Source organism: Zonotrichia albicollis, chromosome 2 (genome assembly GCF_047830755.1).
Source record: "Zonotrichia albicollis isolate bZonAlb1 chromosome 2, bZonAlb1.hap1, whole genome shotgun sequence".
In the NCBI taxonomy this organism is placed as follows: Eukaryota; Metazoa; Chordata; class Aves; order Passeriformes; family Passerellidae; genus Zonotrichia; species Zonotrichia albicollis.
The window spans coordinates 44,228,499-44,253,896 of NC_133820.1; the positions used below are offsets into that span (position 1 = coordinate 44,228,499).

Sequence of the window (25,398 nt, forward strand, 5' to 3'; positions counted from 1 at the left end):
TGAGAAGGGAACTTCTCACTACATATATTCTTTTGTATGAAAATCACGTTATGAATTTTTTTTTTTCCAGTACCTACATTTGAGGATGGGGGAAAAAAATCCTTTCCCATCTACCATGAATTTATGTCAAATAGTCTCAGAATTTACTTGCCATATTGAAAATGGGACTGGTAGAACACTGCATTTTATTTCAAATGACATTTCCATTAAGATTACATAATGTTAAATATAGTATTGCCTTAAATTTCTCCATATACCATCCCAACACAAACTCTCCAGAAACAGATGTAAATTGTTAGCTATCTCTGAAAATCAATATAGAAAGTATATGCATATTAACTATTAAGGATGGAGAATTTTTCCTTGCAGAACTTTTGGCTCCAGTAACACTAAATCCTGATTTAAAGTCAGCAACTGCTTAAGGATACTGCTGGAGCAGGACTTGATGGCATGAGCTATCTTGAGGCAGAAGTTCTATGCATACCAGCACAAAAGGTTTATATATGCAAAGGCTGCATGTTCATACAAAAAAAGCTACTCTTAATTTTATAAGATCTCCATTTATCTTTGCTCATCATTCTCAAATAAGTACAGGCAGGAAATCTGCTGACTTTTACCTTTCTTCAGTCCATGTACATAATAAAGGAGATAACAGGAAACAGCTTAGGTAAATGGGCATTCTTTCTGAATCCTTCTGGGCTAATAGAGTATAATTGTACAAGGAAAATAAACCAGCTATATTTTGAAGGGAATTACTTTATCAACTGGATTGATAGTATTTATTTCGCATACTAAAATTTTATTTTCACACTCCCAGGATTATGAGAAACAGCTCCAACGTCTTCATGCAAAGTTTCTTACTGCACTGTTGTAAGATGAAAAGATTGAGGATTCTATTAAAGAAGAGCTAAAGACATCACATGTTTTGGTTCAAATGAATGATATATTTTTTCTGATTACCACTGACATGTTTTATAGATTCTTAGATATTCAGATGAAAACTTGAAGTATTTGATATACCCCATGATTGTTCATTAATAAAGATTGTACATCAGAGTGAATCAGGGAAGGTGAGAATTTAATATGACAGATGTTGCTATGCAAGATAGAGCCTGGAGAAAATGAGCACAGGGTGTATTCTGTAGAGATCAGCACTTGCTCATGCAAACGAAAATGCTTCTGTGATTACAAAAGACAGTCTCACAGAAATAATTTTTTGTACACACAATTACAAAGTTTATGTCTCCTCTTGGTGGACAGTTGTATGTCTGAAAAGCACATATCCTAAGAGCTGTTATGTCATGTTGCCAGAGGTTGAAGCTTGTCCTGATAGAGAAGTCAAAAGAGAAGCTGTCTTCTGAATTCAGCCCCTGAAATCCCTCTCTGTTTCACCAGTTGCAGCCTACAATAAGATCAGGCCCTGTGGACTGGATACTTCACGAAGAAATTACAATAAAAAAGCCATTTCAGCTTCTAATCAGAAATTGGCTTTTCAGAATACTTGACTCCTTAAAATTAACTTCAGGTCTGAATTCTTAATTGGGCTGTCAATTACTTTGCTCTTTCTGCACATTACCTTGAACTTTTTAGTTACCGTAGCAACTCTTCCTAATTTCTTTATATCAAAATGAACTATTTCATTTCAGACCTTGCTGAATCTCTCTGTATTTCTCACAGGATGGTTCCATGACCCATCAAAACACTTAAAAACACACACAGTTCTGACTTCAACTACAGTCAATTACATGCTTAAATGTAAGCATGTGATTAAGGGCTTTGGTAAACGGGGTTGGGCTTAACAGAGGTAAATGCTGTTCTGGAGCACAGCCACAGATGAGAAAGGATGACTGTTACTGAGAGCTGGCAGGACACTGGTAATGATTCATTCAGATCAGCACTAAGGATGCTCCTAACACATTCTAGCCTATTTCATTCTGATTCAGAAGACATTCAAATATATTTCAATTCTCTTTAAAATAGATTTCAATCACAGACATTCTGGTTTAGAACAGAAGTCCTGCAGCACTGCTAGCCCAGAATTAGTTACACAGTTACCTGATGGGGAGAGAGCTGCATTTGAAGGCTGGACAGTATTACTCCTGCACCAAAGATGTGCTGATGTGCTTTTTAGTCAGGACATGGTATTTTCCTCTAAAGCCTACAGATTCCCTAAGATCTATACAAAGCACTAACTTGAGGGGTCTTCTCATGACACAACTATGCTACTTCCCAGATTTCTCTTTTAACAGAGCAGCAATCAAAACTTCTACTCATGTCACATATAAACATGGCTAAAATAAAATTAAGTGGAGGTCTTTCACTTGGATGGCGGCTTTGAATACCTACATTTTACTGTGACTTTTAAAAGGAAATGGACAGATCAAAGCTAGATGATTCAAAAATGAACCATATGGCAAGTTAGAGGGGAAAAGAAAAGGATCTGTCGTGAAGTATTTTTGAGTGCAACAGCAGGGCTGTCTGCAGCTTGCTGTACTGTCTAGTAAGGTTTGCTGAGAATAACCTGCTTAGCTGATTTTTCATTTTAGCAACTTGATGGCAGCCATCAGTTACCAGTAAATGCACTGTTTTAAGGAACACAGATAATTATGGCCTTCATTTGGACTAATAAAGACAGAAAAACTGTTATAGGAAAAACCCGCTGCAATTAATTTAAATTAAACATCTAAACACAGGCTGTCAGCCAAAGCCTAGGGAACTCTATGGAAATGTTTGAGTTTAGTGAGTTGCAAGAACACTAGCATACATCTTACCTGTGCAAAAAACTTCTACCAAAATAACTATCAAGAATATTACCTTATTGGTATCTCCTAATTATATACAGAGAAGCTTAATGCATAAACAAAAAAGCTTTCTGAAAGTTTGCATTTCTCATTTCTCCAGCTATGTCTGGCGAGGGATAAGACTTCGCAGAGCTTACAGATACTTTTAGCAGTGGTGGCTCTAAAAAAAGAACACAGTGATGTAAAGCTGCTGAGTAAGGTGCTGCTGAATTGAGGACCCATAAGCTGCTTCTAATTTCTGTCAACACCATAATACTTTATGGAGACTAGGCTTTTTATCTGGTTACTTTTGCAAAGCTATGCTCAACTCTGGAATGCCAAAACTTACGGTGTAATAGCTCTCAGTAAGTATTTTGGTCCTCAAAACATTTGCTAAGTGGCAACAAATAGTCCAACTCAAACATTTTTGTAGTTCTGTAGAAAAAGCTTGATCCAGTGCTCCAGGAATCATTTAAAGAGACAATGTTTTTCCATGAAAACAACCACTCGAGGCAGGGTTTTCATGCTGGCCTTCTGTAATCTGTGAGAATGCCTTGAATGTGTGGAGAAGGTTTCACACAGTTTTATTGCATTAGTGGACATCAGAGGGGTATGAAACTTAGAAACATATGGAAACAGGACTGACAGCTACTAGCTCTAGACATGAAAGACTGGAGAAGCACCTGCTGATGGCAGCACTGAGGGTAATGGAACATGAGATTGGACGGCTGGAGTTTAGAGGCAGACAGAGGACTCACAACATGGACACACACCAACCATACCTTCACTGGCTCCTTTGCCTTTCCTGTCAGGTAACTCTAACCCTGTGCCCCCCGAAGGATATAAGGAGACGTCCGTTGGCACTGGCCAACTGCTGGCTGTGTCTTCCGTGATCTCATACATCTGCCCTTCCATCGGCTGCAGGTGCCAGTTTAGGCCAAACAGGTGCATGGCTGTGGTGAGCAATGAGAAAAGTCATCTTTTTCTGTTTGGGAGAGTTTCAGAACTACAGGGGCACTTTCTCTTTCTAAACCCTTGCTCCAGTGCCTTATTAGTGGTCATTGCTTTAGGACAAGAATGGGATTAATGTAATTAGACAGCCCCTGCTGCTTCTACCATACCAGCTCCCTAGGTCTTTCCACCCACTTACACTTGATTTACATCACCTGTAACAATCCACTCTGCTTCTTCCAGCAGAACCACTCCTGACTCATGGTCTGCATAACCAGGCACAGTGTTTCACAAAGCTCCCAAGGCTGGGATGACAATGAAGTGAACACAGAAATACAAGGAGTATTATTTCTTAACATACCAATAAATCCTAGGGAACTGCACTCCGGTTTGTTTTGCTATATTCACAAGTGTATTACATAGGTTCTCTTTTTTGTTTTTACCCATCAATTATACACAGAAGCCTTTACAGACATCTCTGACAGCTTTTTCTGGTTAAGACCAAGTAAAAACAGGCAATTCAAGACCCATCTTGTGCACATGCCTTTGTGGTCTGCATCACAAATGTGAGCAACTATGTCTGAGCATTCTTTCGTACAACTCAGCCTCTTCTAGTCAGATCAAAGACATATCCTTGAGAACTGAAAACAAGCATCACCATTTAGATTTGTGTCATAGCAGGGCAAAGCTCTCTGTAGGTTTCTGGGCCATGCAAAGTCACCCACGGCACATGTGAGTCTATTTCAAGGCATTACATGAAGACAAGTAAAGTTAAGGAAAAAAGAAAAACTACTTAAAAAACAAATGCATGTATGAGGAGTATGGAAATCATATGCTTATACACCTAATACTTGCTCCTTCCAAATATAAAGCAAAAGAATGTGGCTTGTGGCTTACCATATCAGTTCTTCCATCCCCAACATAAACACTTCATACTCAATCAGTATCCAGCTTAGCTTCAGGCTTTACACAGCTAAATGATTTGATATTTGCTACATTTGGAATGACATTTCTTTTTTAGGGGAAAGCCTTGATATTTTACACTATAATTTCTCCAAGAAACTATACAATGGCTCTAACATCACAGCCATTTAGTATAAACAACAAAAAAAACCCTAAAAAAAAAACCAAAAACAAAACCAAAAAAAACAACAAAACAAAAACCCAGTAAAGAAACAGCATTTCCATGGCCTATAACTCTATTTTTATTCACAAACATACACCTGAGATTGGCAACCATTGTTAGGGACAAGTGGTTAGTTTATTTAAACCTGTGCATCAGAAACAATCTTTACAAGAGAACTGAAAAGTAATCTGAGTAGCTCTCTGAAGACAGCATGTTTAGGCAATTTAGCAAAATACAGGATTTATTCCACTTCAGTTTCAATTAGGTCACCTATCATTTACTAACATAAACAAGGTTGTCTTTGCACAACTACAACATCACAAAACATGAGTGCAAAATTCTTTTTTACCATGTAAATGGAGACTGTGTTTGTTAACAGTTTTATCCATTAGGAAAGAAAATACACTCAAACTCCCACACAGAAAGGAAGCACAGCAAGGAATGTCTCCTGAGGGCCTGTTCAACACTCATTTTTATACAGGTACATATACCAAGAAGGAATGGTATCAACACCACTGGTAATATAACCAGGGTACTTTAAGAAGAGGAACAAGTATTTTCATCTAAAAGGGATATATACTCAGCAGAGAAATTGAGAAGAGGGAGGAAAGGGAAGAGACGAAATTAGACCATGAACAAGAAATCTGCACTAAGCATTTGGCATCACTATGCTTGCATAATATCTTTGTGTTTATACAGCCCTCATCATCAGAATGCCTGGGCACTTCATAGCTATTAACCTCACAAAACCTCATCAGGTAGGAATCTGCTTTTTTCTAGTACACAGAAAAGAAAAGGAGAACTACAGTAGATTAAAGGACTAACTCAATTCACTTGTTTGGGCATTAAAATGCAATTTTGTGTTAATTCACTTAACTTACTGTATGCTTACAGGGTTGCAAGCTCCAAGAGACTTTTCATGCAGCTCTCTGCCAGCAGTTCTGTTGTAAACTCAGTACTGGATGTTGTCTTATAATTCCATCCAGGCCGGACGTTTCCAAGGGCCAGAGTGTTACCCAGATGCCGCAGAGCTGTTACAGAGCTCAACAGCTCAGATGCTCTGAGCACACAACTTCCTATGTTTAACATGGGATCTTTGTAGCTACATGCATGTTTGTAGTTCCAAGCAGAATGGAAACTGTACTCTTCATTCCTCCAAACTCAGGCATTTCTAGACAGCAGTCAGGCCTAAATTCTGCTGGTGCTAAGTGTTTAACATCAGCTCCATCTCTCAGACATCTTCATGTTAGAATGACCTGCATGAGCTTACAGCGGGCATTCCTGGTCTAGGCAGAACTGAGCCAGCCATTTGCTTTCTTTGTAACACCATTTGACTTCCTCTGTCCTTTGGACATCTCAGCCTCAGTGCCACACAGATTTTTAGGAACACATTGCAAGGCCATTGTTTCCCCAAAAGACTATTGCTGCATCTTCTCTCCTTAGGAGGAATTTTTTTATTGTAGATTATTATTTATTGCAAGCAAATAAAAGTGAAAAACTCAATATTGCTTTGGGTGCAGTGGGCATTTTTTACAGGCACTAAAATTAATTTAAAATATATGAGAGGAAATGTCTTAACAAGTGATCATCTTGCTTCAGTTTAACAACAGAACTGACACTCTGGAAGACACTACAGCTTTTCTGCACATTATCCATCCACTTGCGCAAGTGGATCAACCATTCCATGTCATCATTCAATGCTCAATGTTTGAAAAGTGTCTTACAATTTCCCAAAATAGAAAATACAACCAAATTATCTGTAACATAGATACTGTGTTATCACACAGTAGTTAAAAGACTTGTATTAATGTTAATTTTGACCTTTGCTAGTAGATTTTGTCTAAAGCAAAAAGCTTCTTGCGTACATTGATCTCATCATCACATAGGTCACAGAATCATAGAACGGTTTGGGTTGGAAGGGACCTTAAAGACCACCTAGTTTCAACCCCACTAACATGGGCAGGAACACCTTTCACTAGACCAGGTTGCTCAATGCCCCATTCAACCTGGCCTTGAACACTTCCAGGGATGGGGCATCCACAACTTCTGTGGGCAACCTGTGCCAGTGCCTCATCAGCCTGATAATAACAATTAATTATATCTAATCTAAATCTATTCTCTTTTCATTTAACACCATTATGGCCCTGTCACTACAAACTTTGGTAAAACATCTCTCTACATCTTTCTTAAAAGCCTCCTTTTAAGGTATTGAAAAGCTGTAAGAAGTTCTCCAATGATAAGCCATGAGAATGACAATTATGCACACCATGCACACAAAAGTGCAAAACGTTGAAAACCAGAATTATTTGAATAGCATTTTGATTATCAAGTGGCTTAAAAAATTCAGAAAACAGTGTAAAAGCTGAGAGCTACTGCTCTATTCAGGATTTCTGAGTTGGTGTTCTTAAGCACAAAATAAAAGCCTATAAATATCCCCCTTCATATGGCAAACAGATATCATGCAATTTCTGCTATAACCACAAAAGTCAACCTGAAACAAGAACAAAGAGTCTAATTTACTTTGGAAACACACTCTTGTAGCAGGTATTTTATGAGAATGTCACCTGAATAAGTGATTTCATTACTATATTCCAAATACCAGCAGTGTCTGATTGACAACCTGGTGGAAGATTCATTTCTCGTCTTGTTCTAACTGCCACACTGGTGCTAAAAAGTTAAGTAGTAATAGCAGTGGATATTTTGGGTCTTTACATCTCAATGGGATGTCTAAAGCTGTTGTTGCACACAGTTGTGTTTAAAGGTTTTATAAATCAACCTTGATCTGTGCAAATTCTTTCCCACAGAAAAAAACCCAAACAACTAAGGACCATAATCATGGAAAAGCCCTGTAACCATGGATGAGTACCATAATAATATATTTTGAAGTGTTAATGTTCCTAAGAGGGAAGTAAAGCTGTAAACGTAGTTTCAGATTCCTGATGTTCTTAGTCTCTGGGTCAATGGAACCCACTGTGGACATTTTTTCTGGCTTTTTTTCGCCCCTGCTCAGCTAGACACAAGATGTTGCTGACACAGAATAAATGCCCTCCTAAAAGCCCCCATGTCCTTCTCCATCTCTGTCTCCAACATGACGCTCAATAGATTTTCAGATATTGAAGGCTCCCCACGTATTAAAAGAGCACTCTGCAATTAACAATCATTAAAGTGTACACTTTTGTAAAATACCATGTAGCTTTCACTGCCTAGGAAGCTCCATGACAGGCTCTTTGCAGAAGCTTTGGTTATACTCCCCATGGAGAAGAAAACTCCCTTGTCTCCCTTCTCCTGGAATGAAAACAATACTCAGGGAGAAACCCTGCTTGCTCTCTGGACTGTTTCACCACCACCAACTTAGATGATATAAAGGCATCTGGGGCCTCTGGCCCATTATGCTCATGTTTTGAATTTAAAGCTTTGACTTGCATGACCTTTCCCCTGCAGCTAAGTGCCAGCAAAAGATGCCCTAAAACTTGCTGAATGGGTAACAGAATTTTCTGTGGCAGACTAAATCCCCTTATCCTCAGTCCTAAGTCACCTGTGGCTGCCTTCTTGGTGGAAAAAAATTAGAGATCAAATTCCAGTCCTTTCAGGGTTTGATTACTTTGCAGAATTCAGCATTTCAACCATGCCAGTGTGATATGACTGTTCTTTTCAGGACTCAAGATTCACTTTAGCAGAGAAAATTTGTGAAGACTTTAGCATCATCTGAGTTATTTAATCATACAAATAAATCAAAGTTCATATTGATAGAACCAAGTATTCAGGATCATGATTCTTCTGATTTTAACATATTATTTTTTTCCTATATTGCATTCATTACTCCTACTCCATAGCTACTTGTGGACACCATAATCAGCATCAGCAGACACTGTTAAGTCAATAAAGAGGAACATTCTTTCCAAGTTTCTTTTGAAGACGTTCAGGCTTTTGAGTATCTTTGTATTATTGCCACTTGCTTATGAGACAACAAAACACTAAAGTCAAAACAACTTACTCAGCGGAGCAGTGAACAAAAGAAGTGGTATAGCATTTAGAATAAAAAAGGACAAACAAAGATAATAATTCACAAGGTCAACAAAATGGACATCTCTTAGGACAGGTTGATGGAGCGAAGGAGTTAGCAGAGAGAGGCAGATGATTGTGATAGATCACAGGGAGAAGAAAAGACAAGACATGCTTACTGAAGCATGAGAGACCCCCAAAAAGCACACCAGTCAGCAAAAAATTGAAAAACAAACTGCTGGCCCTTTATTAGCTTGTTGCTTTGCCCAAAGCAGCAAGCTAAGTGTAATAAATAACCAAACCAATCAATCAGGATGTTTGGATTAAGGCTACAGCTGAAGCCACCAGGTGCTTCCATAGTGTTTGTTAAAAGCATTCTCACAGCAGCTCCCAGGCTCCGCTGCTTCCTTCTCCCCTGCCCTCTCAGGGCTAAGCCCTGCAGGTACCACAGCTGGCCTGGTGATTGCTCACCCAGGCAAAGCTGCTACAGAAACAAAGGAAAGAATAAAATAGCAATTTTTTTCCAGCTAACAACTGATCTTGCCCTGAACAATGAATAAAGGCTTTCTCAGAATCAAAGCTTAACAAAACACATTAATGATCCCTACCTGAGCCTGGACTTACAGCAAGTGCAGTGGTAAAGGGCATAAAGGCAAGACAGAAGTCTTTTGGGATTCTCATCTGAAAACCTCAACCAGTTGTTTTGCACTAAGAATACTCCAGGTTTTGAATCCATATTTATGTAAGAATATATGCCTGTATATGTCAGTATAATTGCTTAAATAGCACAGGGAAGGGCACAAGCTTTGGAAAAGCTGCACAGCCCACCTCTGCACAGCCACCCCACCCTCCCCAGCTCACCTGTACTGGCACTGGGCTCCATAGGGAGAAGTTTGGCTTTGCTACTCCACTGGTTTCTACAAGCACCTCACTGCACTGCTGACAGCTAAGCCTAAGCCAACACAAGCCAAAAGGCCACTCCTTGGAAGGAGACGGGTTTTCCAAAGCCTCCCCATGCAGCATAGGGAAAAGGAGAAAATGGAAAAACAGTGTGAGAAGGAACAAATGAGAAGGACTGAAGCCACAATGGACAAGAATAAAAATGAGAAAGGGGAGGAAGGTGAGAAAAATATGGAATGAGAGAAACTGAGAAAAAGAAGGTTAGAATAGAGTGAAGATAAGTTAAACAAAAAAGTATAAGGGATTTGGAATAGGAAAAACAGCTGAAGCTCAGTGATTGAGAAGACATTTCTACAGGTTGTTTTTGTGCTATCCCCTCTTTGTGTGGAAACAAGCATAAGATATGTGGTGGTTACATATTCCTCTTTACCCTTCATACTTAGATCTACAATAACATGCTCTCCAAAATGATATCTGAGCTTTGCTTTTTTCTTCCTAATTGAGAAAAAGCTGAATCTCACCACCGAATTACTCAAGGTTAATTTTAACTCAAGTAAATGTATTGCTTTCAGTCCTGTCTCTGGAAGAAACTTGACTGTAATTACCTGGATAACTGTCTCTACACTGAAATCATATGATTTTTGTATAAGTGGTAGAATTGACTGTTGCAGAATAAACCATATTTTTGTGACATCCAGTGTTATGAAAAGGAGCCTTTCAGCATGAAATAATCACTGGTTTGTCAGTCTTCAATAAATCAACAAAGATTAGGAGGAATGGGAACAGTAAAACAAACATTAAAGAAAAAAATCAAACTATTTTTCTCTTACACTGCTGTTCCAATTCAGTGCTGGCCAAGGCTTCTGTGGCAGAACACACGACAGACAAGGGCTGAAGTGGCTTTATGGCCCTCCTGGTGTAGGAAGAAGGCAAAACCTGGATGTAGCATATACTATCTGCTCGACTTGTTTGTATGGCCAAGTCCTGGACTAGACAGATCCAAGCTGTTGTTCATCTAAGAGCATGGGGACATTTTGAGTGTTGCAGTGATTTAATACCCCAAGAACATGTTCACAGATCTGGAATTGAGATCTAGTATCTTGACTGAAGATCCCAGTGTTTTGTAGTATCATGAATTCACATCTTTTACACATACACACCCAGGTCACTCAGCCAGGCACCATGAGGCAAGAAGAGGGGGATTTCTGCAAGGGCACTTCCTGTGTGGATTTCAGCAGTTACCTTGTGACCAAAAACTCTGTACAGCACTCTGTGTCATTCCTAGTGTCTGAAATTATTTCCTATACATAAATGCTTTCCATCTGTGGCCTAAAACTCTCACTCAGGAAATGGAAAACCTGACTTCATAAATCATCTTTTGCCTGAATGAATGTGAATTTGCACACCAGGACAAGACTGCAGTCATGTGGGAACAGAGAATCCTGCATACCAGGCTCTCCACAACCCAGATGGATTAGAGCTGCTGTGCAGCTAGAAATGTAAAATTAACAGGTCACAAAGGAATGGAGCCCAAAAAGCAGCTTGATTACATGTTGTTTAAGTGAAGACTCTAAGCCTGCAGCTGGGAGGTCCCATGGCTCTGCTTCCTGCCTGTTGATTTATTTGACACGAGACAATAGTTAAGAAAAATAAAAAAAGCACCAGGAGGGACATTAAGGGTAATGCTCACTATTGTAAATTCCCCATTTGCCTCCCCTCCTAACTGCTCAAACATCCGCCTTCAATGAAAAAAAAGGGTTTTCAAGCCTCCTTCATAGTTTGAGGTTGAAGACACTTTGTTGGACTGGAATGTGATTGCTTCATCTAAGAATTGGACAACCAGCATCCACCCATCTCAGGGTTAAAGGAGGAAGGATTTTGCTGATAAAACAGAGAGTGTTTGTTTGTGGGACTTTTTTAGGACCTCAAATGTCCTAAAATATGATGTAGGTGCTTTCACAGCCAGCTCAGTTCTGACACATGCTATGGGAAACATCTAGTGATTCCTGGGATCCCACCTTGCTGCCTGACTATTGCTTCACGTTTAAACTATGCAAGCACCAAAAATGGTTCTTTTGGAGATAATTCACTTCTCCTTCCCTCAATCAGAATCACCACGTGCAAAGGAGGAATACAAAGGACAGAGAGCTTCCTACCTTTTAAAAATTTGCCAGCAAGGTGGGAACTACCTTTTGAGAAAACAAAGCATTGTGCTAAACATCTGAAATCCTGCCACAAACACATTTACTTGCTTTGATTTGACACTAGCTATTCTTTGATCCCTTCTGATTGAAGAAGAGCTGTATCCACGATTTCCACAATAGAAGCAGATGGTCTACCAAATACAATCAGCTTCTTCTTTGGAAAACACTTTATATTTTTATTTAGTTCCCAATTGTTCTTAATAAGGAAGAAGAAAGGCTTCCAGCTGAAGCACCACATTTCTTTGAAACCTTGAAGGAAGTGACTAGAAAGGCATGTTTTAAAATGAAGCAGTTAAACTCAATGTTTGTTCAATGCAAAGAGTCAGCACTTCCTATTCAATGTCTTCCTAATTGCCCCTGAGGATCAAAGTCTTTTGAATGATTGCCTGTCCATTCAAATCATTAATAGATGATCATTGGCCCCTCCAGTGCTACAGTAGCTTGTAATTTCTTGCAGGAAAGGGAAAATGCAGTTTTAAATGGGTATATTTAAATATTTTTATGCTTTTTTAAAGGAGGATATTTTTAAAGTGTTAACCTATAGAAAGTATAGACATCAAAGTGGCATGGCTTATCTGAGGAGCTGACCGCTTAAACACCTTTGTACTTAACACCATTTACACTAATTTCAAATAGAGTAAGAAGTGGAAAGATGGACCTCAGCTGCTATTAGGCAGCCACCTGCAACAAAGAAATTTATTTCAGCCCTCAAAGCTCTGGTAGAATTGGTGTTACACATGCTCAGGCCTTTCTCAGTAAAATAATATTTTGCCTTCTAGATATCCTTTTTGGCAGAGACAGTATTAAAATAAATATTATGGAGATATTTCTTCAAGATCAAAGTCAATTATAAGACGGTCCCACTATACCTCTAAATGGAGTTTTAATTTGTGTATATAATATTAGAAATAATCGATTTCCCACTGGGGTATTCACTTCAATTAGAGAAATGAGGACAGGCAGCTCTACCAGAGGGCCTCTTATCCTGCTTTGCATTTGCTAAAATTCTGGGCTAGCCTGTTGTGGACAGTATAATTTTACAAATGCCCTTTCATTACACACATATAAACTGTGAGGCACTAATGAAAAATGGTGTCATTTACATAGGTAAATCCATTAGCTCTCACGCTTCCTTCCTTGTTATCTCAACTAGAGAACTTTGAGAGAACCTATCTTCCAAAAATAATACAATAATTTGCCCAAAGACTAAAAACCACAGTTTGCTGCGCAGAAGTCACAAACTATATCTCTCTTATTCTAAAACCCCACACAACAGAGGTGGGATCACAGTTTAAATCAAATATCCCAGTTTAAGCATGAAGATCTAAATATTGCTGTAGAATTTGATGTGCGAGCTGATCTCTCAGATGGCTGTCTGCTCATCTGTCCTTCTGAACATGAACATGATTTTATTATAGTAAGACAAGTAAATGTCTTTGAGACCACTGCTTGTGTTTTAATCCTAAAATCAGCTGAAAACTGCATTAGTGTTATTAGTCACTATGCACATTCTAAAAGCACCAGAGCCCCAGTTGGGCTGTGCTAGTTGATATAAGAAAAATTAACAAAATGGCAGTCTCAGAATCCCTTGATGTCCAAAGCACAGGTTTAACTTGAGCTTTACTTAGCCTAAGTAAATCTGGTGACTTCAAGAGGATGATGGAGGTGTTTAAAGTTCAGAACAAATTTACACATTTTGTAGATCTGGGCCAGAGTGTTCATCAGCACTGTCAAAACTGAGCTCTAAAGCAGAATCCTGTCAGCCTTGAGCCTGCTGGAAGAGATACGAAGAAATTTTAACTGTACCAGTGTTCAGGAGTATTTTGTTGTTTTAGCTGCTTTGGATGACAAAAGCACAGGTAAGTTTAAAGCAGGCTAGGAATGTTTTAGTTTATTTTCTAGTTTTTCTTTACATATACTAGAAAAACAAACACTCTTTGAAGGGGGGAAAAATCCTTTTTTTTTTCTGTACAAAAGCTTGGCAAATGGATACAAATGCACAGTCTGAGAAAGTGGATAAAGTGGGTGACACAGCACAATTAACAGCACAATAATTTTTGTGTCTGTCCAGCGACCATGAGCAAAATCCAGCACAATGCTTTCAGATGCTATAAATCAAAATGAAAGGTTCAGATCAGTGTAAAAAGCTCTCTCAATAACAAAACACAACCTGATGATTTGTTCCCTTGGACTTAGAACTAAATCCAGCACATAGACTAAGGCAAGTGCCAGCAAGTGCAACCCACAGTGTTCCAGAAAGACCCACCGCCATCTTTATATTTAATTTTACCTAAAAAAAAGCAGTTGCTAAAAAACCCTGAAGTTTGCCAAGTCAAGCACTCAAAAATGAGCAAAGAACAGAATTAAGATTGCTTTTGTGATTTTACATCAGCCCCTGTATGCATATGTACTCTGTAATAGCCTTTAATTCCCTCATCACAGGCTATTTTTTTCCACTGGCCCAATGCTGAGCAGAACAATTGCACAGAAATTACCACTCAACCCTGGCAACTCCAGCATTGTAGCACATTCAATTGCTTTCTAGGGATGCCATATGTGCAGTCTGCTTGGTAGCAGTAGGAGGGGGTTGGAAAGGGAAGGAACACTCAGCACGGACAATTTTGCTACTGCACTCTAACTAGGTCCCTACTGAGCATGTGTGAACTCAGATTTTCTAGTTTTGTGATAGCCAGCTCAGGGTGGATCAGAGGTGTGATAAAGTACACACCATTGCTTATTCTACCTAATAAAAAAAGAGGTGTTGCAAATCTCCATCACTTCAGTACTTCTGCAATATATATAGAGAACAACAGTAGATCCAAAAGCAGAATTTTGCCTAAATGAGTGCCACATCACCTGGTGGATCCACATGCCTGCTCTCACATCTATTTAGGCTATAGAATCACAGAATCATAAAAGTTGGAAAAGACCTCTAAGATCATCAAGTCCAACCACTAACCCAGCACTGACACGTTCACCATTAAACCACATCTCCATCTGCCACATCCATGTGCCTTTTGAACAGCTCCAAGCACAGCAATTTCACCACGGGCAGCCTCTTCCACTGCTTGACAACCCTTTCAATGAAGAAACCTTTCCTAATACCCAATCTAAACCTCCCCTGGTGTAACTTACAGACATTTTCCCTAGTCCTATCACTGGCTGCCTGGGAGAAGAGGCCGACCCTCACCTGGCTACAATCCCCTTTCAGACAGTTGTAGAGAGATGTAAGGTCCACCTGAGCCTCATTTTCTTCAGGCTAAACACCCCCAGCTGCTTCTTATCAGACTTGTGCTCCATCCTTTCCCCACCTCTGTTGTCTATCTCTGGACATGTTCCATCCAGCACCTCAATGTCTTTCTTGTAGGGAGATGCCCAGACATTCCCTTGTGATAACTTAGGCCATGATAATTCTGGTTTATCATTAAATACAAATGTAAGAAATTGCTTGCTCAGGGGCACAACACACTGCTTTGCCCCTGCATCCCCAAAGACTAAGTTGACAGTAGTGAATTAAACAGTACTAAGCAGGATAACTTGATAATCTGTAACATTTATTTGTTAGAAAGAACTCTACCCATGGCACTGGCTCTCATCAGCCAGTACCTTCCAAATTCCTGTGCACTGTTCAGCTGGCAAAGATCAGAGATCATTCTTAATAGCTGGTTTGGGTCTGAATACCCATAGGAGTTTAACAGTAGAGAAATGTATCCCTTCTGGACTAGTTGGGCACCTAGAATGGTCCCATGTATATGTTCCACAACCTGGAGTATCCTATGACACAATATGACTGGGGAAGGTATACTAAAATCAATAATTTGTTACTAACCATCAAGATTAATGCTGTTTGGAACATCATTATGCTTAGATTGAAGGATTTTTTTTTTAACCAAAAGGCTCTGGAAACTCTTTTAATGCTTGATTTCATTATGATTTCTGCCATAATTGAATCGGATTCTCTCCATTGATACTCCAATTAGATTTTCTTTTGAAATACTTAGGGTAAGCGTAGCTATCATTTCTGCCAACTGCCTGGTTCTGCTTTGCTTTTTAAAGAGTTTCTTTTCACAATGAAGTGATGCTGCAGTTGTACTGGGCAAGCAAGGTGAGATGCTGCTGCTGTTTCACATGCTACCATTATTTGAAAACAGCCAACATATCCTGTTCTCATCATCCGCCTAGGCAAGAGCTTCTGAGTGCAACAGGGACACACCTGGAAGTTGAGGTATGATAAAATCAAATGGAGAGGAAGATAGGAAAAGCTGGAGATGATGGGAGAGTTTATAGGCTAGCAGTGAAACACAAAGACTCAACAACCTCTGCCTATAGAGCACCAGAGCCTACTATCTCAAAGGGAAGTATGGAAGTGGTCCTTCCAGAGCTTTTGTTTCAGCATAAACAGTGCCTTGAAATCTTGACAAAGAGGAAAAGAGTGGACTGGACATTCTGTTCATTATTTTACAGGTCATCAGGATGTTATCTGAGCAGTATACTTAACAACAACACCTCACCCTATAAAGATGTCTATCTACTACATAACTCAATTTTAATTACAGGTAAAAACCTCTGAGAATACATCGCTGCACACATTCCATAGAAATGTATAACCTGGCTGCAAAAATATGCTAGAAAACAATGGGAGATAAACACTAAACTATAACCAAGGAGCATTCTTCACTGCCAGTGACATCCCTAATTGAGATTACTCTATGACTAGCTACCCACAAAAACGTTTGGTATTTAAAAACATTGAAAAAGCCCATTACGGGAAACAATTCTTTCTGTCTCCACTTAACTGCAATTAAATTCCATTATTTCACACTAATTAGTATGGAATAAAAACATGGACTCAAAGAGAACTCATTCCACAAGACATATAAAGATCCGTAAAGCTTTTTTCAGCATCTGTGTGCAAAGGTCAATCTAAGTCATGAAATAAAGATTATAGCAGCACATCTGGACAACTGTCATAAAGACAAGGCTAGCACTTCTGGAGTCAGCCTGCTGTTATTTTCTTTTCTGGGGGTTTAGAGCAACTATAAAACCTCACTAAAAGCAACTGATAAAAGCTTATGGGTTGAGAGCCTGTATCTGACCATTTAATAAAACCAGATGGAATTACATTAATCTCTCCTTGCATTAAAGATTCTTAATTTTAAGGAAGGATCAGGCATCTAAAGGGCCAACTAATGTGCGGTTTCATGGCACACTGATGCAGACTCCCAGATCAGATGGAGCCCACTGGATGCATAGCCACAATCCACTTTCAACTGGTTAAATAATCAGTTATATTGGTGGTCTACTTCTGAATGGAAGTCACTCTTCCAGTGATCCCACAATGATGAAAGAGGATCAGACTTTGACAAAAGGACCTATTCAATCAGTGTCAAAATAAAACAATAAGCGGAAATAAAAAAAAGTAACATATAAAAGCCAGAACAATAGGGGAACAGAGAGTAATCTATATAAATCTAAAGCCAGGGAGAGAGGCAAAAAGAAGCTGAGGACATCAAAAAATACATGTCTTGAAAAAAACCTACAGAACAATAGAACTTTTTTTTAAGTGTACTGAAACCTAGCAAAATGAGCAGCAATATTGATGGAGATAGGGAAATTGCTAATAATGTTTTAGTAAAGACTGAAGCATTCAGTAAGAATTTTTGTTCTAGCTTTTGAAAATAACTACAATAATGCAATAATTTCACAGGAAATAAGTTTTTTCCGGTCCATTAGTAACCAGGAATTATACTGAAGTACATCTATTTAAGGACAAACATTTTTAAATCTGCAGGCTCATTTAACTTGTACCCAGTAAAGAAGAAGGAAGAATCTGACTCACTGATTAATACTGAACCAGCTTCCAAGAAATTAGAACAAGATTAATGCTCTACAAATATTTAAGAAGGGAAAAGGACAGGATGCAAGTAACTTGGTTTGGGTAGTCTGATATCTACTACAGACAAAATAACAAAAACCACAGAATTGAACTGATAGAGAATAAAGAAAGTCAATGTATGGTATCTCAGGCCAACCATATTGCTTTTCTGAAAAACAGATCTTAAGAAACAGTTACTCCTTCTTTGACAAGATTACAGTTTAGTAAGATATGTGATTAGTTTGATATGATTAAACAAACAACCATTTTTGAAGGGTATAAAGACATGTATGCATGTATTTAAAAACTAACTGAAAGACATTAAAATTACCACTGCTGTTGAATAATCATCACGTTAGAATTTCTTGTGAAGTTGAACAACTGATAGCCTGAAATTATTCAACATTTGCATCAGTGTTATGTAAGTAAATATAAAATCATGGATCATTAAACATGTAGCTCAATACTTCATGTGAGAAATACAATGATGAGGGCAGAACAGAAAAACAGAAGAGCAGGGCAGTAACTAAATCTGAATGATTCAAACAGTGTCAATGGTCAGCCTATATACTTTGGATAATGGACCAAAAAATGTCCACGAGATGGGACAGTGGCAACTGGAAAGCAGAGAGAGCAAATGACTTAAGGAGTAAGAACAAGAAAATGCTGTACAATAATATCCTAGTGTAACTTTTATAATCCAGAAAGACCTAATGGGATGCTTACACATATCAGCTGGGAAGAAGCCAGCTGAAGGACATATGTGACTTACCTATGTAAAACAGGTAGAGTAAGTAGCTGGGGTTTGCTGGGCTTCGACGTGCAAAGAGGTCAGTCTGCATGATGTGATAGTTAATGGATTTTAACTTACTGAAAATTGAGAAAACAGCTTTAAATTAAAGTTATGGGAATCCTTAGGCTTCTTCCTGCCTCCAATAAACACTGAAGTAGTCGAAAAAAGATGTAAACTATCCCAGTATATTTATCAGTGTAGACTCTGAAGAAGTACTAACCACTTTGCAAAGCAGAAATTTTGCCACCAAGTTCAGAACATATTGTCATCACATGGATACCTACATTTTAGTACTTCCCAGTTTCCACAGACTGGGCAAGTCTGGCAAAATAAACAGGTCTGCAATATCCTGCTCCACTTTTACAGTAATACTTTCTTGCAGAAGTGTCGCTCCTTTGAGTCCAAAAAGGGAAAGGAAGCCCGTGAAGGGTCTAGAGAATAAGTCCTATGAAGATGGCTGAGGGAGCTGGGATGTTTATCCTGGAGAAAAGGAGTCTCAAATGGGGGCCTTATTGCTCTGTACAGCCACCTGAAAGGAGCTTGGGAGGGTCAGCTTCTTTACCCAGGCAGCAAGGGACAGGACAAGAGGACACAGTCTCAAGCTGTGCCAGAGGAGGTGCAGGCTGGACAAGAGAAGAATTTCCTCATGGAAAGGGTTGTTAAGCAATGAAATGGACTGCCCAGGGAGGTGGTGTAGTCACCATGCCTGGAGGTGCTCAAGAAACAACTTGACCTGGCACTTTTTGCTGTAGTTTATTTGACATTGTCATGTTCCATTGAAGGTTGGACACAATGATCATAGAGGTCTTTTCCAGTCTAAGTGGTTCTGTGATTCTTTCAAATGCCTATCCATCATTTCTCTAATCACAACACTTTTAAGTTCAGGTTACAAATCTTATTTAGATTGAAACAGTGAATGTTCTTTAATGGAGTTTCTATGGCAAGGTTTTTAATACCCATCTGAATGAATTGATCTTAACAATAATAAATTCACAGTGGCATCTTGTACCTTTATCACTTTTATTTTCAGGCACAATAGCGGATACATCACTTGTACTTCCTTCGCTCTAAATTATAAAGCTAAGAGTAGCTGCTATGCAAACATACACTAGAAAATTCAAAGTAAAAAAAAAAGATGCACCCAATCACCTAATAATACAAAGAGCTCTTGAGGACTTTGCAAGTGATAGAAAATAAAAGATCAACATTATAATTCATACCACCATGTACTTAAAGCTGCAGCAAAAGACAACAAAGCAGGCACAAATGTAAGACTGAATGTAACCCACTGCAGTTTTAACTTACACAGAATCCTAGAATGCTTTGGGTTGGACGGGATGTTAAAGAAAAGAAAACCATCAAGTTTCCAACCACCCTGCCATGGGCAGGGACACCTTCCACTAGACCAGGTTGCTCAAAGCCCCATCCAACTTGGCCTTGACCTCTTTCAGGGATGGGGCAGCCACATCTCCAGCAACCCATGCCACTGCCTCACCACTCTCACAGTAAAAAAATTCTCTCCAGTGTCTATCTAAACCTACTCTCTGATTGAATTTTGTGTCTTTCTCTTTTCTCCAATAATTACTCTCCATGTGTGCATGCATTTTGAGAGGGGCAATGCTAGTAAAGAGGTGGGGCTGAAGCATTTGAGTCATATTTCGTTGTGGAACTGGCCAAGGAAAGTTTATTCTGCCAGACTACCTGAGGCAGCTTTCCTGAGCTCACTGCTACTCACCAGCCTCTTATAAATTGTACCCACAGCAGCTGCCCTTGCTGTTTCTCTAACATAGTGAAGTGTGACTGAGGTGAACACGGAGTCCTGTGACCTTCCCATCTCTCTGCTACAGAACAGAAAAGGCAAAAAGATTTCTGCAACTCTACACATTTTTGAGTAGTCAGAAAGACTCTTAAACTGATGGCATCTCTCCATGGGATTGAGACTATTTTCATGCCTTAGCCTTTCTGAGAAAATCTACAGGGGCAAAATTTGTGACACAACAACAAAAAAAGATCATCCAAAACTGGATTGAAGAGTTAAGATCTGTCATGACTTATATTTTATCTTCAGTCAGGTCAATTTCCAGAACCAGGAATTTATAAATATACATGCAGATTTTTCCAGCTCCTGTTGCAAACACTGGGCCCAAGGCCACTGACTGTGTCTGCATTTGAACCAGTGCTGAAGGGAATGGAGTTGCTGCAGTTTAAGAGAAGCATGCGCACGAGAAGAATAAGACCCATATTTCCTAAATGTCAGTGGTGTGAAAGTAAGAGTTACATGTCATCTAAACTGTCCTGCTTAGTGAGGGAGGCACTAACCTTCTCACCCCACTGGTGTTTGTCTGCATTTGGTACAATAAGAGCCAGCTTTAATAGAAAAAACCAAAACCCCACATATTCAAGTCATACTACACAGGAAAAAAATGTAGTGCTGGCTCGAGATGGTGGTTCAACTCAACCAGTGTCCTGGAATGTAGTTTCACAAACATTTACAATAGTCAAAATATATCACTGGAAATACTAAAGCACCTTTTAGACTGGATCTGACACTTTTATTGATTAGGGGTAAAATTAAGTAAATGAGTATGCAGTCACTGAGTGAATAGAACACAGTGATTTTGTGAAGACGTGAAGGAACCAAAAAAGGACCTCAACGCTCTGTTTGAGGCAACAGATTGACTTCATAACATAAAGGCCTTCCTAGAACAGATTGTTTAGCTCCCATTTCTGCCTTTTATCAAAGACAAGATGGAAATAGCAAACTTTCAAAGATTTTGATTTAAAATCCTTGTAAATCAAAAGAACAAATGTCAACAGTAGCAAAATAGAACTTAATCTGGGATCAGAAAATAAATATTAAAGCAGAAATTGAAGGTAGCCTGTTGGCAGGGTAATAAATTGCTTTATATTTATTTATAACCTTAATATCACGGTATAAATGTAGGATTAATAGATATGGATCAAGTTTAATAATTAAGCATTAGCAACTTTCCCTATTGATCTCTTACTATGTAAACACCATGGTAATTGGTACACTATACATCCATAGCTAACTAATTAGATTTCTAAGAGCTTTGGAGAGCTGCTTTAAATTGGGTTTGCTCCTTAGCATCAAAGAATCATGGACAAACCGAGCTAAAGCTAGCTTTCGGGGTGATTCTTAGACAATAAAAAGAAAGACGCTTTATAAAACACATCATAGCCCTAGCACACTTTTACTGTCAAAGCATTTTGCCTGCAGCAAGCAACACTGTTCTTCAAGTGAAGCTGCATCTGTACAGACTTCAAATGAACACAGAGCTGAAAAGTAGAGAGCTCTGACTCCAATAAAAAGTCTGTTTTGGCTTCATAATATATTTTCCAGCCCTAGCTTTAATCTAAATCAAATGCCCATCTTTCTTGCTGTTCATGCAATGCAACCGCAGCACATGCTTAAGTATAGGAAAATTGCAAGTGCCTAACACCATCAAATTGCACTTCCATCTAGTCTGGAATCTACATCAGGGAGAGGATAATAACTTCTGTTTAAACAGCCAGAATCCATTCTCCATCACTAATTAATTCAGAAACTGTTCCACAGACCTAGCAAAACAGCTGCTGGGCATGGAGATCTGGACAATCAGACAGGTATTTTCTGTTTCTAAACTTCCTCCCAAGCAGTACAGCAATGTCAGAAACTCTTTACAATGCTCTGCTAGCAGGTCTGGCATCTATAAGGTACAGGAACTGCTGGCAAAGTATTAGCATAGCAACACACCTCATGAGGTTGTCTCTGCCATTAGAATCTTGCTAGAAATTAGCTCTCCAAGGCAGAACTCAATGATGCTATACAGATCTCACCAAATCCCAGCAAAAGCCAGGAAATTTTTTCTTGTCTAGCTGTCCATTGAATGGACAGTCCTAAAATGGGGAATTCAATTTTAAAGTCATATCTCTTCAGGAACTCCTGGAATAGCAAATTTGCAGGGCAGTTCTGAGCTGCTCAAGGAGAGGCCTTTGATTTCAATGGTTCCATCACCTTAATGTTGCAGCCCTGATATGTCCCTGCTTTTCTCCTTGGTGCTCTCACGGCATGAGACAAACTTCTGTGGAGCTTGTGGGATTTGCATAAGCTCCGTGTGTGCAAACCACTGATGGGCACTGTCGCCACTGCTTTGGTATGGTGTCTGACTCTTTGAAAAGGGGCAACAAGTCAATCAAAAGCTGGTTAATTCAAATGAAAATCAGCTTCTGGTGTTTAATACACTCTGTTACATTTTTTTGTCATTATCTCTCCAGACCAGTGACTCAGCACAGTAAAACCTTCCCCTTGATCACAGTGTTGACACATGACGGCAGCCCTTCAGCTGCCATGGACACCTATTTATGTCTCCTCTCCTCACTTTGAAACAGCCCGGCAAGATAAATGAACCTCAGGCTGCTAAATGTCATAAAGACTTACATGAAATAATAGAAACTCTGCCTTTTAGCCTCAAACAAATGATTTAGCAAGTTCTCCAGGTGAATTTCAAAAAGAAACTGGCTTCAGCAAAAAACTTCAGAAATGACCGGTGCCTTGTTGTTTCCATGAAGCCCTGCCAGCCTCAGATGGGCGCCCACCACAGTTGTGCCTGAGTGTCTGTCACGCAGGAAGTAGCAGAGTCTCTTCAATATGTCTTTAGCTCCACACTTCTACACACAGGCAAGGCCTGCAGTGGGCAGTTTTTAATATTTAAACAGAAAACTGTGACAAGCCTGATGCCGTGAGGAACATCCTCTCTGAAGCATTTACATTATCTAACCAGTGTACAAAAAACCAGATTAAATGCCAAGCTGCTGCAGTGAGACCCAACCTAAAGTCCATTCACTTAAGTGGGAATCTTTTCAATAACCTCAGTTTGCTCTGGAGGATGAAAATGGTCATTAAAAGACAACTTCCATTTTAACTAACAAGAGCAGATGGAAAGCAGTCAAGTTCCCAATACTCAGACTGTTACACAGATTAGACCTTTTATTCATCACTAAGTTATACCTTACCACTCAGACTGTCCCCATGGCATTGAAAAGAGCAAGGTACTGCTTACATGAGAAAAATTATCTGTAAGAAAATGAAGGGGGAAGAAAGCCCAAAATTGAAGGAAAAACAGTAATTTGTTTGCAAACAGACCAGGTTACTTGGAATAATAAACAACCTCCTATTAAGAATTACATAGTTCATATCAAAATGCAAAATTCCTCAGTTTAACTTAGTGAAAGTACATTTTGACTGTCTCATTCATTTCTTTTCTTTTGGGTTAGGTGATAAAATTCTCATCTGCAACTTGACAGGATGTAAAAAATAATTACAAATGAAAAGGTTATTCATAATTTTTAAATGAGTTAATTAGTAAACTCCGCCAGAATCACTCATTACAGTAATTAATAATTGATTATACTTGAAATTAAACACAATTTTTCATCAAAATCTAATTAAATATCTGCCTTTTTTCTCGTTGATCAAAACACTGGGTCTGGTAGAGGCAATCTTTGCTAAATATGTTTATGCTGAACTGAACTGTTGGATTTGATTTTTAATAATTGGTAGTTCCTTTAGAAATTAGTAATTATGACCCTTAATTACAGTGGTTCAACCTTTTCAGCATTTCTGGAACCTTGCCAGCCATCCGTGGTGTCTGGCAAATGCCAGGGAAATCACTTCAATGGAGAGGATAAAAAAGATGGGAGGGCACTCACTGGACCTTCCTTTTAACAACATTAACTGTGGTTTTAAGCAGGCATGTGATCTTTTGTGAACTCTGAGACAGGGTTCTAAGTTGGAAAGCAGCAAACCAAACTCCTCTCCATCTATCAACCAGCACACACCTCCTCCTCCTCCTCCACAATGAACTGGCACTGCTATGCTGAGCTGAAATGATTCTCCTTTCTCCCCCAATACATGGAGATTATGTCCAAAGGAACCATGTTCAGGACATAAGGAGAATGCCAGACAAATGAGAAAGGTGACTCTAAATGTACAGAGCAAATGATGAAAACTGACTGCATATTTCATCAAACTGCTGCTGATTTAATGTTGGTTAATTACTCATTCCTGTTTCTCTTACAGGAGACATAAAAGTGACCAGAGTATGATGCAAGGCAGAAGTGGAAAAGTATCAGTCATTAAAGAAGTGTATATAAAAGGAACACAGTAAAAGCAATCCTTTGTGGTGGTGCTAATCATATTCATGTAAAATGAAAGCAAAATCTTTCAATCCAGACTAAGATTTGTAATTCTAACCACAACCTTTTATAGATCATTAGTGTACAGGAAGTCACAGCAAAATCAAAAAGACTCATTTGAGCCATGAGAAATGGGCTTTTTTACCCATAAACACATCTAAAAGTGTTTGACAACTGGAGTTTGCACCACAGACAGTTTAACACAGAAGTCTAGGAATCGACTTTTTAAAGACATTTATAACACACATATCAAAGAGAACTGAAGAAAAAGTAATGGTAACATTCCAGCTTTACAGGCTTAAAAATACAGTTTTCACTTCTAGCAGTTCAATTACTTTTGCAACACACAAAAAGAATGCTTTTTTGCAATGAACACTGACAAGCTGCATAAAACAAAGAAATTCAGATCATGCACAGTTAAAGAAAAATCCACTGCTTTTCCACCCAAGATGCAAATTTCACTAGCAGCACCTACTCTAAAAAGGCCCTGATGAACCACAATCTCAACCCAGTCCTTCTCCATCTTCCTGGTCACCCTGTGAACTCCAATATAATTAGTTAAATGTCAC

At 38.9% G+C, this 25,398-nt stretch overlaps 1 protein-coding gene across 20 annotated transcripts in view; it reads right to left on the bottom strand.

The window, feature by feature from the left end:
• The window catches only part of TENM4 (teneurin transmembrane protein 4), a 1,564,491-nt gene that overhangs the window by 178,444 nt on the left and 1,360,649 nt on the right, over window positions 1-25,398 (bottom strand). For all 20 annotated transcript variants that reach the window (XM_074535017.1, XM_074535019.1, XM_074535018.1 and 17 more), the window contains one exon: window positions 3,563-3,733. In XM_074535017.1, the coding sequence (XP_074391118.1) occupies window positions 3,563-3,733 (171 nt within the window). The remainder of the gene's footprint in view (window positions 1-3,562; window positions 3,734-25,398) is intronic.